This window comes from Schistocerca americana, chromosome X (assembly GCF_021461395.2).
Source record: "Schistocerca americana isolate TAMUIC-IGC-003095 chromosome X, iqSchAmer2.1, whole genome shotgun sequence".
Classification (NCBI taxonomy): Eukaryota; Metazoa; Arthropoda; class Insecta; order Orthoptera; family Acrididae; genus Schistocerca; species Schistocerca americana.
In genome coordinates, this window is record NC_060130.1 from 719,279,830 (window position 1) to 719,294,465 (window position 14,636).

Below are 14,636 nucleotides of genomic sequence, written 5' to 3' on the forward strand. Positions count from 1 at the left end.
CAATGGGGAAATGATAAAAGAAAGAGACAAATACAGAGACAAAATTATGAGCATGAAATATAAAGTAAAAGAAAGGAAGAAAACAAGGAAAATATGGATAGAACAAAGGAAACAGGAACCCAGTCAAAGAATTAAGAGATTTCGGCAAGAGAAAGGGGAAAAGGAAGAAACAAGAAAATAATTTAATAATCGTGCAACATTGAAGTTCAAATGCGGTCTTAAGGGCAAAAATGTGTAATAAAAAATAAAATATGTGTAATATATAATAATATTTAATATATGTTCATTTTAATTACATAGTCCTAACAACATGGTCCATAATGGAAGTAATTGGGTGAATCACATCTTCAACATAATCAATGCTACTCACCGTTACATACAAATCTTCATGGTAGTAGAGGAGAAGTAAATGACTGCTTCTTAGTGGAATGATAAATGTTGCGTTGTAGCCAGTGACAGAGAGATGGAATTTTGAAAGTTTGAATAGAGACTATCAGGAGAGCACCTATCAGATTTCAAGTTTATGATGGCAAATAATAGGATTATAATCACAACTACTGTGTCTGGTGATGTGGTTTCTATATTCCATTAATGTTCATCATTGTCTAGTCATCCTGCAGTTGTCCAACAATAATTCATTTGTAGCAGTTGACTCTTTGGAAGTCAGCACCACGACCACCAACATGAACAGCAATTTTAGTGGTGATAGGAACAGGTTTCAGTTTTTCTTATTTAGCATACATCTTACATGCCTGTCCATTGTTTTCGTGGAATTAGTGATTTCCCTTAGTTGTGTCCAAAGGATATTATTTTGTTAATAATTTAGTGAGGGTTCAGGACCTTAATTGTGCTACAGATGCCTTAAAACTAGAACACTGAATGCCAAAAAAATTTCAGAATGTAGGGATATTCAGAACAGGCTGCCCCTGCCTCGTACAGTGTTACAATGAGTTCATTTACTTCTGTGGGTTGGTTTGACCATAATATTTGAAGGTACTGATATATAATACAGTCTGCGAGTATTACTTACTGATATACACTATATTCTGAGAGTCTTATGATAGGTTAGCACTTGGGACCTATAAAACAAGGCCTCATTTCCAGCCTTCAAGCAGAAACTATTGAGCTCATTTTTGCATTTATTGACAGTTTCTTAATGTGGAAAAGACATTTAAGGCTTGGTTAGTCAACTGGGTTCTGGCTTGAACAATGATGCATAATTCCTAAAGGAGCAGATAATTGTCAGTTGCTTATGGACAACAAAGTATTTCAGAGTGGATCTACATACTGATTTTGAATAGCTTGTAACAAGGCTGCATCCTTGGTGATTTAGAAGCACAAATAGTTGACAGAATACTCCAGTGTGTCTGTGGCACACAACTACTATTTTCTTTTAATAAATGTTTTAGTTAGTCACAAATAGTTCATTAAAGTAATTAAGGAGCTACCATAAATGTCCACAATGCTTATGTATACCTATGAACACAAGGGAACCAGCTGTCATTTTGCTAGGCAGTGGTATTAGTAGATAATGCAGCTAGATAGCCTCCAAAAGGATACTCTATGGTTCAGTTTGCTGTGTCCTTGCCTACAATTTCCTCATTGTTGTTGATAGTGGTAAGTCAATGGCAGAACAAGTGGCTGGATTTGGGACAATACAGAAGAGTCTATAAAAACAATCTTTCCGGGTCATTGTGTCTTCTGTCCCTGGTTGTTCAGATGGGTTGGAGCTATTTTCACCTTCTTAAGAACAGAGTGAATCTGTGTATTTCTCTATGAAGGATGAATGTTAACATGGCCAGTTGCATTCTGTTCCAGCAATATGATCCCATAGGGTGCACTTCTCATGGTTGTGTTCCATTTGCAGACAGGAAGACCTTTTTATTGAATGTGGAGATGTTTAGAGTCTACTACAAGTTCTGAAGTACTACATGGTGTTAGAGATCTTTTCTGGGCTGTTCGATAGGCAAATTCAGTGTGATATAGAGTGACTGGATCACCAAGCCTTTTTGAATGAATAGAAAGCTGTATTTATGTATTATCTAAAATTTGTGTTTAGCACTATGCACCCTCCTTTTTTAAGGAAATGTTTCGTATTTTAATATCATTTGTTTGTAAGCCATGTTATTGCACGTGAAATTTCTGAAGAGCAAGTAAAAGTGTGTGTGTGTGTGTGTGTGTGTGTGTGTGTGTGTGTGTTTTAGGGATTTTTGTTGCAAGATCAAATTGACTTGTCTCATAATAGTTTGGTTTTGTGTTTTTTGTGGGTCACAGAATCAAGCCTATTTATGCGGGACAGCACTTTGCACACACTTAAAGAGTTATTACTGATTAAACAAGATCTTCTTATTCATTAAATAACAACCAGTAGGTTCTCAAATGATTCTTAGGTTAGTATCTTAATGGGATTACTATGGTATTAAATCTTGATCTTTGCGATGGAGCACTCTCAAGCTGTTAATGATATCAATAGGCTATAGTGTCCATTATTTGCACGTTTCATGGATCGTATTTGCGACAACTCACTACAGTTTATAATTTGTCAGAAGTTTCAAATATTGGACATTTTCTCATAGAGATTATAGCTACATATTGGTGGTTTACAATTTGGTTTTAAAAGTGTTTACATTGTCAGCTGATACCTTTAATTCTCAAGCCACATAATCAAATATTTTTAAGGCTGTGTAGCTCCTTTTGATGCAAGAGAAAGGTTAAGTTGTGGGTAGTGGAGGCCCTCATTTTCCGGTAGTGTTTTGTTTATGCTTTCTGCTTTTATTTTCCAATGGTGGCTGGTTCTTCACAACAAATTACTTAAGAGAGGAAATTTATTATAAGGCTGTTGTTAGTATACCTACATTTTTAATAGTTCTGTGGATGAGATTGGACGCCAGATAATATCTTTGCAGAAAATTTTTGTGCAATGAACAATCCATATCCAAGTGTAAAGCTATCCCAGAAAAGTAATAATTTATGACTGGAAATGTTCGAAGTACACTAACTGTCTGATGGTATGGTGCCTCTTTTATGTGTTCTTAAGCTAAAAATCCTATTGAGCCACAGAGTGGCAGTTCAACATAGATACAATTAGTGTACTTTAGGTGAATGTGGCCTCCACACTGCAACATATCAACCCTGATGAATGAGAGTTCATGGCATAATTATCTTTGTGACATACTTGAGATAAATGTTGAAGTATTAAATTACCTGTGGATTCCAGAAATAATACAGGGTGATTCAAAAAGAATACCACAACTTTAAAAATGTGTATTTAATGAAAGAAACATAATATAACCTTCTGTTATACATCATTACAAAGAGTATTGAAAAAGGTTTTTTTTTTCACTCAAAATCAAGTTCAGAGATGTTCAATATGTCCCCCTCCAGACACTCGAGCAATATCAACCCGATACTCCAACTCGTTCCACACTCTCTGTAGCATATCAGGCGTAACAGTTTGGATAGCTACTGTTATTTCTCGTTTCAAATCATCAATGGTGGCTGGGAGAGGTGGCCGAAACACCATATCCTTAATATACCCCCATAAGAAAAAATCGCAGGGGGTAAGATCAGGGCTTCTTGGAGGCCAGTGATGAAGTGCTCTGTCACGGGCTGCCTGGCGGCCGATCCATCGCCTCGGGTAGTTGACGTTCAGGTAGTTACGAACAGATAAGTGCCAATGTGGTGACGCTCCATCCTGCTGAAATATGAATTGTTGTGCTTCTTGTTCGAGCTGAGGGAACAGCCAATTTTCTAACATCTCCAGATACTGTAGTCCAGTTACAGTAGCACCTTCGAAGAAAAAGGGACCAAAAACTTTATTGGCTGAAATGGCACAGAAAACGTTCACCTTAGGCGAGTCACGTTCATACTGAGTTGTTTCCCGCGGATTCTCAGTGCCCCATATACAGACATTGTGACGGTTGACTTACCCGTTAGTGTGGAAAGTTGCTTCATCACTAAACACAATCTTTGAAACGAAAGATTCATCTGTTTCCATTTGAGCAAGGATAAAATCACAGAAATCGATTCTTTTAATCTTATCAGCTGCAGACAGTGCTTGAACCAATTTCAGACGATAAGGTTTCATAACTAACCTTTTTCGTAGGACTCTCCATACAGTTGATTGTGGAATTTGCAGCTCTCTGCTAGCTCTGCGAGTCGATTTTCCTGGGCTGCGAACAAATGCTTGCTGGATACGTGCTACATTTTCATTACTCGTTCTCGGCCGTCCAGAACTTTTCCCTTTGCACAAACACCCATTCTCTGTAAACTGTTTATACCTACGTTTAATACACCACCTATCAGGAGGTTTAACACCATACTTCGTTCGAAATGCACGCTGAACAACTGTCGTCGATTCACTTCTGCCGTACTCGATAACACAAAAGGCTTTCTGTTGAGCGGTCGCCATCTTAGCATCAACTGACGCTGACGCCTAGTCAACAGCGCCTCAAGGGAACAAATGTACAACTAAATGAAACTTTATAGCTCCCTTAATTCGCCGACAGATAGTGCTTAGCTCTGCCTTTTGTCGTTGCAGAGTTTTAAATTCCTAAAGTTGTGGTATTCTTTTTGAATCACCCTGTATAAAGAAGAGGTAACAGAGTTCACCTTTATATGAGGTTAGTACTTGTGCCGTGGCTAAGGAAGTGCTCACCTATTGAATGGACAGCATCCTTATTAGGAATTTTAAAATACCTTTCAGATTTAGTAAGTGATATACTGAATATTTTTATGGCATTCTAGATACTGTGTTCAGTTTAACTATCTCAACTTTTTTATACTTAATGTTTCCAAACAGTTCATTTCGTCCACTGCCCATGCATCACACAACATCACTGTATTGTCAACTTTATCTGAACAGCAGAGTGGACACCTACATAAATTAATTGTTATCTGTTCTGAAGTACATGCTTGTGTTTAAAGAGTCTGACCTTGTTTAACACACACACACAGTTTCCGGCGGTGCATTGCTGATGTTTAACTTTTCATCAGAGTGAAGTTCTTTTTCAAATGTGTGTAAATAAACCCCCCTTAATCCTCTAATGATTCAGTATCTCAGATACTATTAATGTGTATGAATGTAAGATTGAATAACAGTTTAGTTTTGAAAGAGGTGCATATCAAAGAATATTTTGAAGTGCACAATTTTTCTGCCAAAGGAATTGAAACTAATACCATTTTGGTGTTGTGGTGTATTTTCAGTAATGTAATACAACCAAAACGCCCAAAATGCTTGTTTAGTGTCTGCTATTCATATGTCTCACAAATTTACACCCAACAGTGTATGGATAGAAACGTCAAGTTAGTAGATTGTCCCATTGGGAATAACTTTTTTGGTTATTTGTTTTTGGCAGAGAGCTTGCCATGTAAATCATACACTGTATATTGTGCTATTGTTGACATAATAGTACTCTTTAAGGCATTAAATGTTTCGTTGTAAAATGATATGAAGTTACATTTTTATGGAACACTGTGGCGCCATTATCACCTGTTGTAGTGTGAAATTAGCATTAAACAGCTAACATGTAAAATGAAACTGAAAGCAGTATTTTTTTAATTTTTTAATTAAAACACACACTTACAGAATGTCTATTCTTATTGCGGCACACCATGTAACTACAGAACACACAGACTATTGAGGTAGACATTTTTACCCATACATAAAAACTCGGAATGCTCCCAGTCAACTTTATAGCATTTTAGGTCTCAGGAACAGTCTGTCATTGTAGCTATATTCTGTGAAGCATATGGCACTTGGAAAGCTTTCAGATATGCATGTATACTATAGAATAGTTCTCTTGCTGTTTGCATAGTCTGTTCTTTGGCTGATGTATTATGAACTCTAGATTCCTGTACCCTAGCTTGTGCTAAATACTAAGCCTGATTGTATGAGAACTTGTGAATAGGAGTAGTAACATTATTTCCTATAAGCAACACTACCACTGCCACAGACAACAGCAAGAACAGCAGTGGCAGGAGGGAATTGGAACTATATTTAAAACTTGGCTTTTTGTTCAGGGAGGGAGGGGAGGTGGGAGTAAGTTTAAATTCAACTTGTTGCTACTGAGCAAAATAAAAAGAAAAATGCAAGTGAATTTGTTGTTCATTGTGTGTGAATAAAATGTGTGAATCTGTTATTGCTTACGTTGCTACTAAATGTTACAGCACCTGCGTTTGTGTGTTAGTAAGCTTATGTTGTAAGATTAGTACTGTGTTCCTGTACATTATAAAATACGTAACACAGGAGTGCTGATTTCTCCAATTAATACTAATACTACCCCCGGTTGTGCTTTAAACTATACAGATGTGAACTAATAAGCACATAGTTTATTCTGCAGTCTCTTGAAAGATTGTATTTATATCTGCATGTCTAGAAATGTTATCTCAAGTGAGAACAGATGAGATTTTCCTTCATAGTGGGCTCTCTGAGTATTTTTCATGGTTCACTCATGTAATATTTTGTTTCAGGATTTGAGAGCTAATGTTTTTCCACCGACAAATTAAGTAAATTATTTTATTTTGATCATCGCATAATAAAAATACATATACTGTGGATGCTGCTGTGGAGGGAATGAAGAACAATCTCTCTAGCTTTAATTTACATATGGCCATGGTTTGTAGATCTTATGAGCTGTACAAAACAGTGTGTACTGATAAATAATCTTTTCTTCATATTGCCATTACAGGATTGAAATTTTGCTGCTGAAGACTAGCTGAGTGATAATAATGTACTATATTTCTATTTCATGTGGATGAACATCATATAATAGTGCTGTGTTCCAGGATAATGATGGCAACAAAGTATGGATATGCCCTGCATGTGGTGGTCAAGATGATGGCAGCCCAATGATCGGCTGTGATGACTGTGATGCATGGTATCACTGGTAAATATTGGCATTACAGTTTTCTGGTGTACTATCTCAACTTTTGTGGTCTTGTGCATACTGGTCAACAGTTTCTTTACAGTGCCCAAAAAATCATTAGACATAACACATTTTAATTAATGAGATCACAGTGTCAAGTACCCAGAAACACTGGTAGTTTCAACATTAGAGAGAGGGCAGTTACTCTGCAGTTTAAATTCTCTTTGATCTTGTTTGTATGTTAACCTATTTATATTTACTTATAAATCCCATATACTAGTGTACTGGTGTTCTTAATGATGACATTCCCACAAGTTGTAATGAATTAAAGAGAAACACATCTATCGTCCAGAATGCCCAAATGATTGTTCAGACCATATTCTGTCTAAACAAGGACATGTCTTCAATAGAGCATTTATCACATAAAGTTAACCACAAAACACTTTCCATGGATATGACCAAAAGCTTCCCATGGTATATGACTTCTGCAACATAAAATACCCAAAAAGAATTTTTACTCAGCGTGCATATCTGCAAGTGTATGTGAGTTTAAATTCAGGAGGTGCAGGGAATGAAGAAATAAGCCCTATATAATAAAATAAATTAAATCTTCACTCTTAAATAAAAACATAAAATGGCAGTCCATTAAAAAGTGCACTTCTGTGGACTCAAAATCTGTGGTTGGGCTGGGTAACATTCAGTACGATGTTGTTCCATTTTGTAAGTTGTCACTTGCTGGGATCTTTCTTGGCTTGCTGTACACAAAGTAGTTGAGACATTGCTGTCTGTCCCACTCATCTACAGTGGTCCTCTTGAAACTGTTCAGTGTGTGAGGGGGATTTCTGCAACAATACACTGCAAGTTTCAGCTGATCTCAAGTGTGGTCAATCTGGTTCATCTCAGCGATACTGCAGATTATTCCATTCATTTGGTTTCTGTATCCTAGATGAAGGTGTCCATGAGGTGGACACAGTGTACTTACACATTATCTTCTTGAAAAATGAACCCTGGCAGAAATTTTGACCGTAGGGCTGGACAGTATGTTGAAGGATCATTTCCCTTTATTTGCAAGACCATTAGATTGCCTTCAGCAGCAATGAGAGGCTTCGCAGTGTTCGTACATGATACAAATCCTGCACTCATGAGTGAAGAGAACCTGCTGCCACTTATCTAGGTCCCATGCCGGATGTTCCTTTGCACACCTTCATTGCACTCCACTTAGCTGAGGGTTTGTACTGTCATTCATAATGTGTGTCTAAAGATTTGATTGATTGTGAGTGGATGATCGCTGCTGTCTGGGTTGACACTGCCATCACAGTTGTCTCCAAAAAGGAAGTACACAGTTATTTGGCATTCTGCTCAAAACGTGTATGGGGCCATAATTTTCAGGTAGCAATCATCAAGTTGACAACTGATGTTGACTGTGGGTGACCACTGCAAAGCAGAACATCAATGTTTTTTGTGTTGCCATGCTGACAACCCCTCATGCAATAATTGACTGTTCATGTAGTCTTAAGCTAAGGATTACTGTTCAAGGCATATTGACAAACTAAACAGAGTGCACAAGCTGCATTGTCACATTGACTGTCAGAGACACAATGCACTACTGAACTGTTCTGGAATACATGTTTAAATGTACATGGGGTGGACAAAAACATGAAAACACCAGAAACACATTACTGTGTCTAATACGACTTAGGAAAACTGTTGGTGTTCAAAACAGTCTTTACTCATCTCAGAATGGATAAATACAGGTCCTGTATGGCTTTAAAGTGAATTGTATACCATTCTTCCTACAAAATAGTGGCATGTGCAGATGACGATGATGGAGTTGAGTAGTGATCATGTACCTCTCTTTCCATAGTATATTGGTGACTGTGGTGGCAAGAAGAGATGTGACAGTTCATCCTGGTTCTCACACAACCGGTCATGGATAATACAAGCTCTGTGAACAGGGACCCTGTTACCTTGGAACACATCATCACCACTGGGGAACAAACGTAGCATGGGATGGTCCTGATCAGGCAAAATGGCCACATAATCCTTGGCAGTAATGTGACTTTGCACAGGGTGTATATGCCCCGGGACAACCAGGAAGAATACGGGAACTTTTTATCCAGGAGAAACCCAGAAATTTTTTAGAATTGCTCTAGTTTTCAGTTAAATTTTTGTAATTTTGACTGGTAAGGACTGGTAAGAAGTGATACTCTTAACAAATAATTTGACTTTAGCCCACTACTGCAGAACAACACTGCAGCAGTAAAAGACAAACAAGAGAATAACACAAAAATAAAACCTAGTTGCAAATGAAATGCACTATTTATAACAATAAAACAATGCACACACAAGCATCTACCAACAGCAGAATGTGTCAAAGCCTTTAGGACAAAGACAGTGCAATACTTCATGACAAGAAACTGCTTGACGTCACAACTGTTTACATTTCTAACAGATCGCAGGGAAAAATATAAAAATATTGCAAATGATGGTTTGAACAGCATTACTTTCAAAGTAAACTTCCTTTTATATGAGAATTATGTTTTGTGTGATTATAATGTGCAACAAATTTCTTCAGTCAAGCAGTGGTTTACTCTCATCTGAAACTCGACACTTTGGGGACCAGCTACTTTGAAGAATTTCGGTTGCAGAAGGCCAGCTGCTTATGCTATTATTTAAAATTTTGTTGAGACATTGGTGTTTGATATATCTTAAAAGAGTAACACGTGCTAAAAAAGGCTAATATTATATGTGAAAGCTTAGCTTTTCTTGTAGTTATACTGTGGGTATATTAATTTAAACTTTTAACTTTTACTATTAATGTGTTCGTGCTACTTAACAGTGATGTTGCTATTGGCTGACTTTATCACATGCCCTATGCTCTGAATGTCTGCCGTCATTGTCTGCTGAGATCATGTGACATGAGCTATGATTGGTTAACAAAAGCGTATCACACAGCACTATCTTGATCCAGTGCTTCGGAAGCTATCGCACTGTATTTGGTGGAATTTGTATTTATACCTTCATAATGCGAAAATGTGCAATTTACTTGTTGCTGTACATCAAAGATCCTTTCAAAATGCTGGGTTTCATTTCCTAAAGTGAAGGGAAGTTCTATGCCAGTCTATAAAACATTTTCCATTCAAAGGATTGATAAGTTTTACAGCTACAAGGGAAAGTGTATTGTCACTTAATACGAACAAAAATGTATTTTCATTCGAAAAAAGTTTATTTTTAATTGTGAAATCAGTGATTTTTTTTTCTTGTCCGCATGAGGAAATTGTGGGGTGCATGGAATACCACAATATGGCTGCACAAATCATCCTCTCGCCCCCACCATGCTTCACTTTTCAGAAGTAAACTAGGCCAGAAGTTGGAAACAGTGTTAAACAAGACTCGTCTGACCATATGACTTTCTTCCAGTGTGCCATAGTCCAGGCTTCATTGCTTCATAACAAATTTTCCTGTTACGAATGTTTGCATCACTGATGTGTAGTTTTGTAATTCCATCTTGCCTAGCAGTAGTCTGCTTCTGGAGTGCCCTTCATGTTGTTTTGGTGCTGACAGGGTTCACAAGTGCGACATTCAGTTCTGCAGTGACTTTTACAGCTGTCGTCCTCTATTTTTCATCACAATCCTCTTCAATTACCACCTGTCATGATCACTCAGCACACACTTCTGTCCTTCTTGTGACTTGGGGGATGATGATTTCTCACTTTTCTTGTATGTGGTATAAATCTTTGATGTGGTTTCTCTTAAAACACAAAACAGCTCAGCAACTTTGGTTACAAGAGCATCCAACATTCAAGCACCAAGAGTTGGGTTGCTTTAAAACTCACTTATCTCCAACATAATGTACTCACAACTATACAGAACAGTGTTCTGACTATGACTGACACTTGCAAGGTAATGAAAACATCGCAAAGGTGCTGTTTGTAGTCAAATACAAGAGTGCTGAAATTTTCAACGTTATGCAATGAGGTCAAAAGATAACACCACCAACATTTCTTCAGTAGAGCATGATAATTTCCAGGTGATAATTAATACTTAACAATACCACTTCATACATGATGGTGGGATGAATTCAGGGGGATGAAGGGGGTGTTAATGCTTGCATCATCTGCAGCATTCTGTAAGCTCCATTCACCCTTTAATGCAACACATTTTTCCCAATGACGAGTGACATGGTTGAGAGCTTGGCTGTAGTAGTTTGCAGTTTGGCTGTTCAAAAAGTGTTCCACCTTGAATATAAACTTGTCACCATTCTGGAAATGCCTGCACACAACAGTTGCTTCATCCAAGGAAAGAGGAGGTACTGACTGGTTGCTACGTCAGGACTCTCTGTACTGACTGTCGTGTACACAATCAACTGTGGTTTTGGGGAGCCAACACACTCCTTTCTTCCAGTGACTCTGTCTTGACAGCTTCCCGTAACCTTACCAGGAGATTTCAGAAGTATGCTCTGATGAAAGCTTTCCCCTTGCGAGCAGAATTTATTTGCACCACACCATGGCAGTTCCAAAATACACTCAGCATCATTGTGCCTGATGATGGTTGGGGTTTGCCTTTTTCAATGATAGTGGATCCACATCTTTCCTCTTTATTTCATACTTTTGTCTTTAGGTCATATCGTCCATGGAGATTTGGTTGTGAAAGAAATTGTCAGATTGGTAGCTGTAACATTTCTGCTGATGTGTCAGTTTGCCAGGCTTATTGAATGAGTGTGAGCAGCCATGTAACCCAACGGACAGCAAACTTCCTCATGTTCTAAATGTGGCGCAAGATGTGGGAAACTGATCCATGACTAAATTTCAATTTCTCTGCTGTAGCCTCAATTGTGCTTATCTGATCTTGGAGCGTCAGAGCCCCCATTTATCTTGTTATTCTCTGTTCTTCACAATGGTATGGTCTGCTACTTTGCTATTCAGACTTGTTGGAGCGCACTTGAAGTGTGTCTCTCATCTAACCACTGTGTCTCAGTGTATTGTCCTGTGAACTTCCACTAACTCAGAATGAATTTTTGCAGCATTGGTCCTTTAAAATACAGAAAATGAATTGTCACACAATATTTCACTTTATCAGTGGGGTGCACCATTTTATTTTGACTTCTCCAATGATGTGCTAAGTTATTATGGGGTGGAATTTTCAGTGTGCATCAGGACTGCAGACTTGAACCTGGAGTTCACAAGCTGGATCTGGTCAATATTACCACTTTTCTTATAATCATAAGCTTTTAGCCTGTTTAAGTGGTGATATTTGGGCAAGGTGTAAGGACATTTTATGTTGCGAGGAGCTAAGACCCGGCTTATGGTTCTGATAATGGCTGTAAAAAAAAAAAAAAAAAAAAACCCACACACACCTGTGGTATGTGCTGATATAGTGGATTGTTGTTGAAGTGCAATTGTCATTTATGGTCAGCCTGTGAAGCACCTACCACACCCCTGTTGTATTAGGTTCATCCAAATAATGAAGCACTCCATCTGGATTAACTTTTTATTTCCCACACTGCTTGTAGGAGGTAAATAAATATCACTGTATCTCCCAGAAAAACTCTTGGTAGTTTGGGTATTCCTATCCAACCAATCAAAAGATTTGTGAAGGTCTTAGAGAACTTAATCTCAGAAAATGCACAAAGAGTAACAGACCACTGATTACATAACAGAATTTTTTTATTGCATTAGATTTTAGATCACCAGAAAAAGTTCCACCACAAAGCTAAAAGTTTGTTACCGGAACACTTCATTCCATAAGATGTAAGAATAGCCTATTAATTGAGGGGTCAGAGAAAAAGTTGACCAAGTTCTTATTTTATTTTTTTGAGAAAAATTAATATAAAGTTAAAGTAATATATATTAATTGCAGATGAATTAAACATCAATTTTTTGTATGAAAAAGTGCAATTCAGGCTAAACTAGGAAACAATGTAAACAGATATTTTCATTAATATAAAAGCCCCCACCCCATTTCTTTTACTGGGCATGGTTCCACTGCAGTGAAAAATTTTCTCTTATGACTTCAAATATAATTGAACATCACTCCCTGTTTCTTTCTTTGTTTTAACACATCATCTTACATTATTTTCTCTTCTAATTAATTATCCAAACTCCAAGCTGACAAGGAAGTTCACTTAACATTTCTTGTTCTTGTTCTCCTTCTCCACACACAAACACTATTCGTGTTCATGAAAAGATTGCTGCACATTTTGTGATCTTCCTCTTCGTGGTCTTTCTGCAGTTAGAAGATTCTTGTAGTACACATGATGTAATTGTGGGATGAACTTGAGAAATCAGGCATGTCCTCCTGTTTTCATTCATAATTGACTTATGATTCTTCCATTATTGTTCCTGATAGACACTGGTTTGTGAATTTAGTGTTTTTTCATAAAATTTACCTTATTCAATTCCACCAAATCAGTCAGTCTCTTTAAACGATATTGTAAAATATATGTCTCTTTCACACTTCATGTATGGAATTTTTAACCAATTTACCTCAAAGCCATCAACAGTTTGTTTTATAATTGTAATTTATCCTCTTTTCATTACATTGACTAAACATTTTGGTACTTTATGTTTTGCAGCCTCTGGGCCATAAGATATACTGCATCTTACTTGCAGCTGTCTCTGTTAAACCAATGTCAGCATCATTCAGTAAAAATGAGGGGCCCCAGTACCATAAATTTGTGGTCAATTATGTCCACTAGCATTTCTGTATGATTGACTAATTTTAATAGGATTACAGCCATTGTAATGTTTCAGATCTGTCCAGGACTCGCATCAGAATCAAGTGTGATGTGTTTGTAGTGTGGTGCGTACATTTTTAAATGTGTCCTGACACGGCTGACTGTTTCTTGAGATGATCTACCTTCTTCTGTTAATTCCCATATACACGTTAAGACTGTGGATTGATTGAAGAAATGAATGTCAAAATTGTATTCATACATATTTCTGTTACATTGTGCTGTGTAGAAGTAGATAGTTTAGGAAAAGGTAAAGCCTTCAGCAAATCAACTGTGGCAATATACATTTCATTGCATGAATTTTCTTTATTGGGTCACAATGGGCATCTAACTTGTTCCGTGCTTGCTAAATGCAGGTATTTTTCGACTTTGAGAGACTTAACATCATTACATTGTTTAGAAATTTTCATTTCTAACTCATCGTGCAGTTGGCAAGTATCAGTTTGTTGTGATTGGTAATGCAAATTAAGTTTTGAGCAGATAACATTTTAGTAGAACTATTATTTCACTCAGGTCTTATGTGCCTGTAGATATTTCGGTATATGCAAATCATAGTTTTACAGGTGTCAAGATCAGGATTCAGGTTTTCCTTCCAAGGTTGTTTTTCTATGAGTAATGATTCTGATAAACAAGAAAAGATTGTTTATGGTTAATAACATCACTGTCATCAGTTTTTTTTCACAGAGGTATTTTTCCCATGATTATCTGTCACATCAAATACTTTTTGTTATGTTTTTGTCACACATCTGTATAGCCTTTCACAGCTAATTTGAAATGTAGCCTCTTTGCACACTCCTTTGCTTTCATTAGAAATTCTAATAAAATACTTGAAAGTATTTGATTGAATTGTGTCTGTATTGTTACGCTGCCACGATTGCTAGCAATTAGTAATTTGCACAAGACTGTGAAGATTTCAGTATTAGCTGAAGCATTTCCTGTGATCAGTCATGCTCATTTTTTCTTTGCGCCTTCTTGGGAAGTTGCAGTTAAACTCAGTGTCAAATATTTTTGCGGTAATATTGATGCATTTTTTTTAC

General features: G+C 37.1%; 1 protein-coding gene across 1 annotated transcript in view; it reads left to right on the forward strand.

Moving 5' to 3' along the window:
• The window catches only part of LOC124554676 (transcription initiation factor TFIID subunit 3-like), a 166,775-nt gene that overhangs the window by 119,082 nt on the left and 33,057 nt on the right, over positions 1 to 14,636 (forward strand). The window contains exon 5 of the mRNA XM_047128294.1: positions 6,787 to 6,887. Coding sequence (XP_046984250.1) covers positions 6,787 to 6,887 — 101 coding nt within the window. The remainder of the gene's footprint in view (positions 1 to 6,786; positions 6,888 to 14,636) is intronic.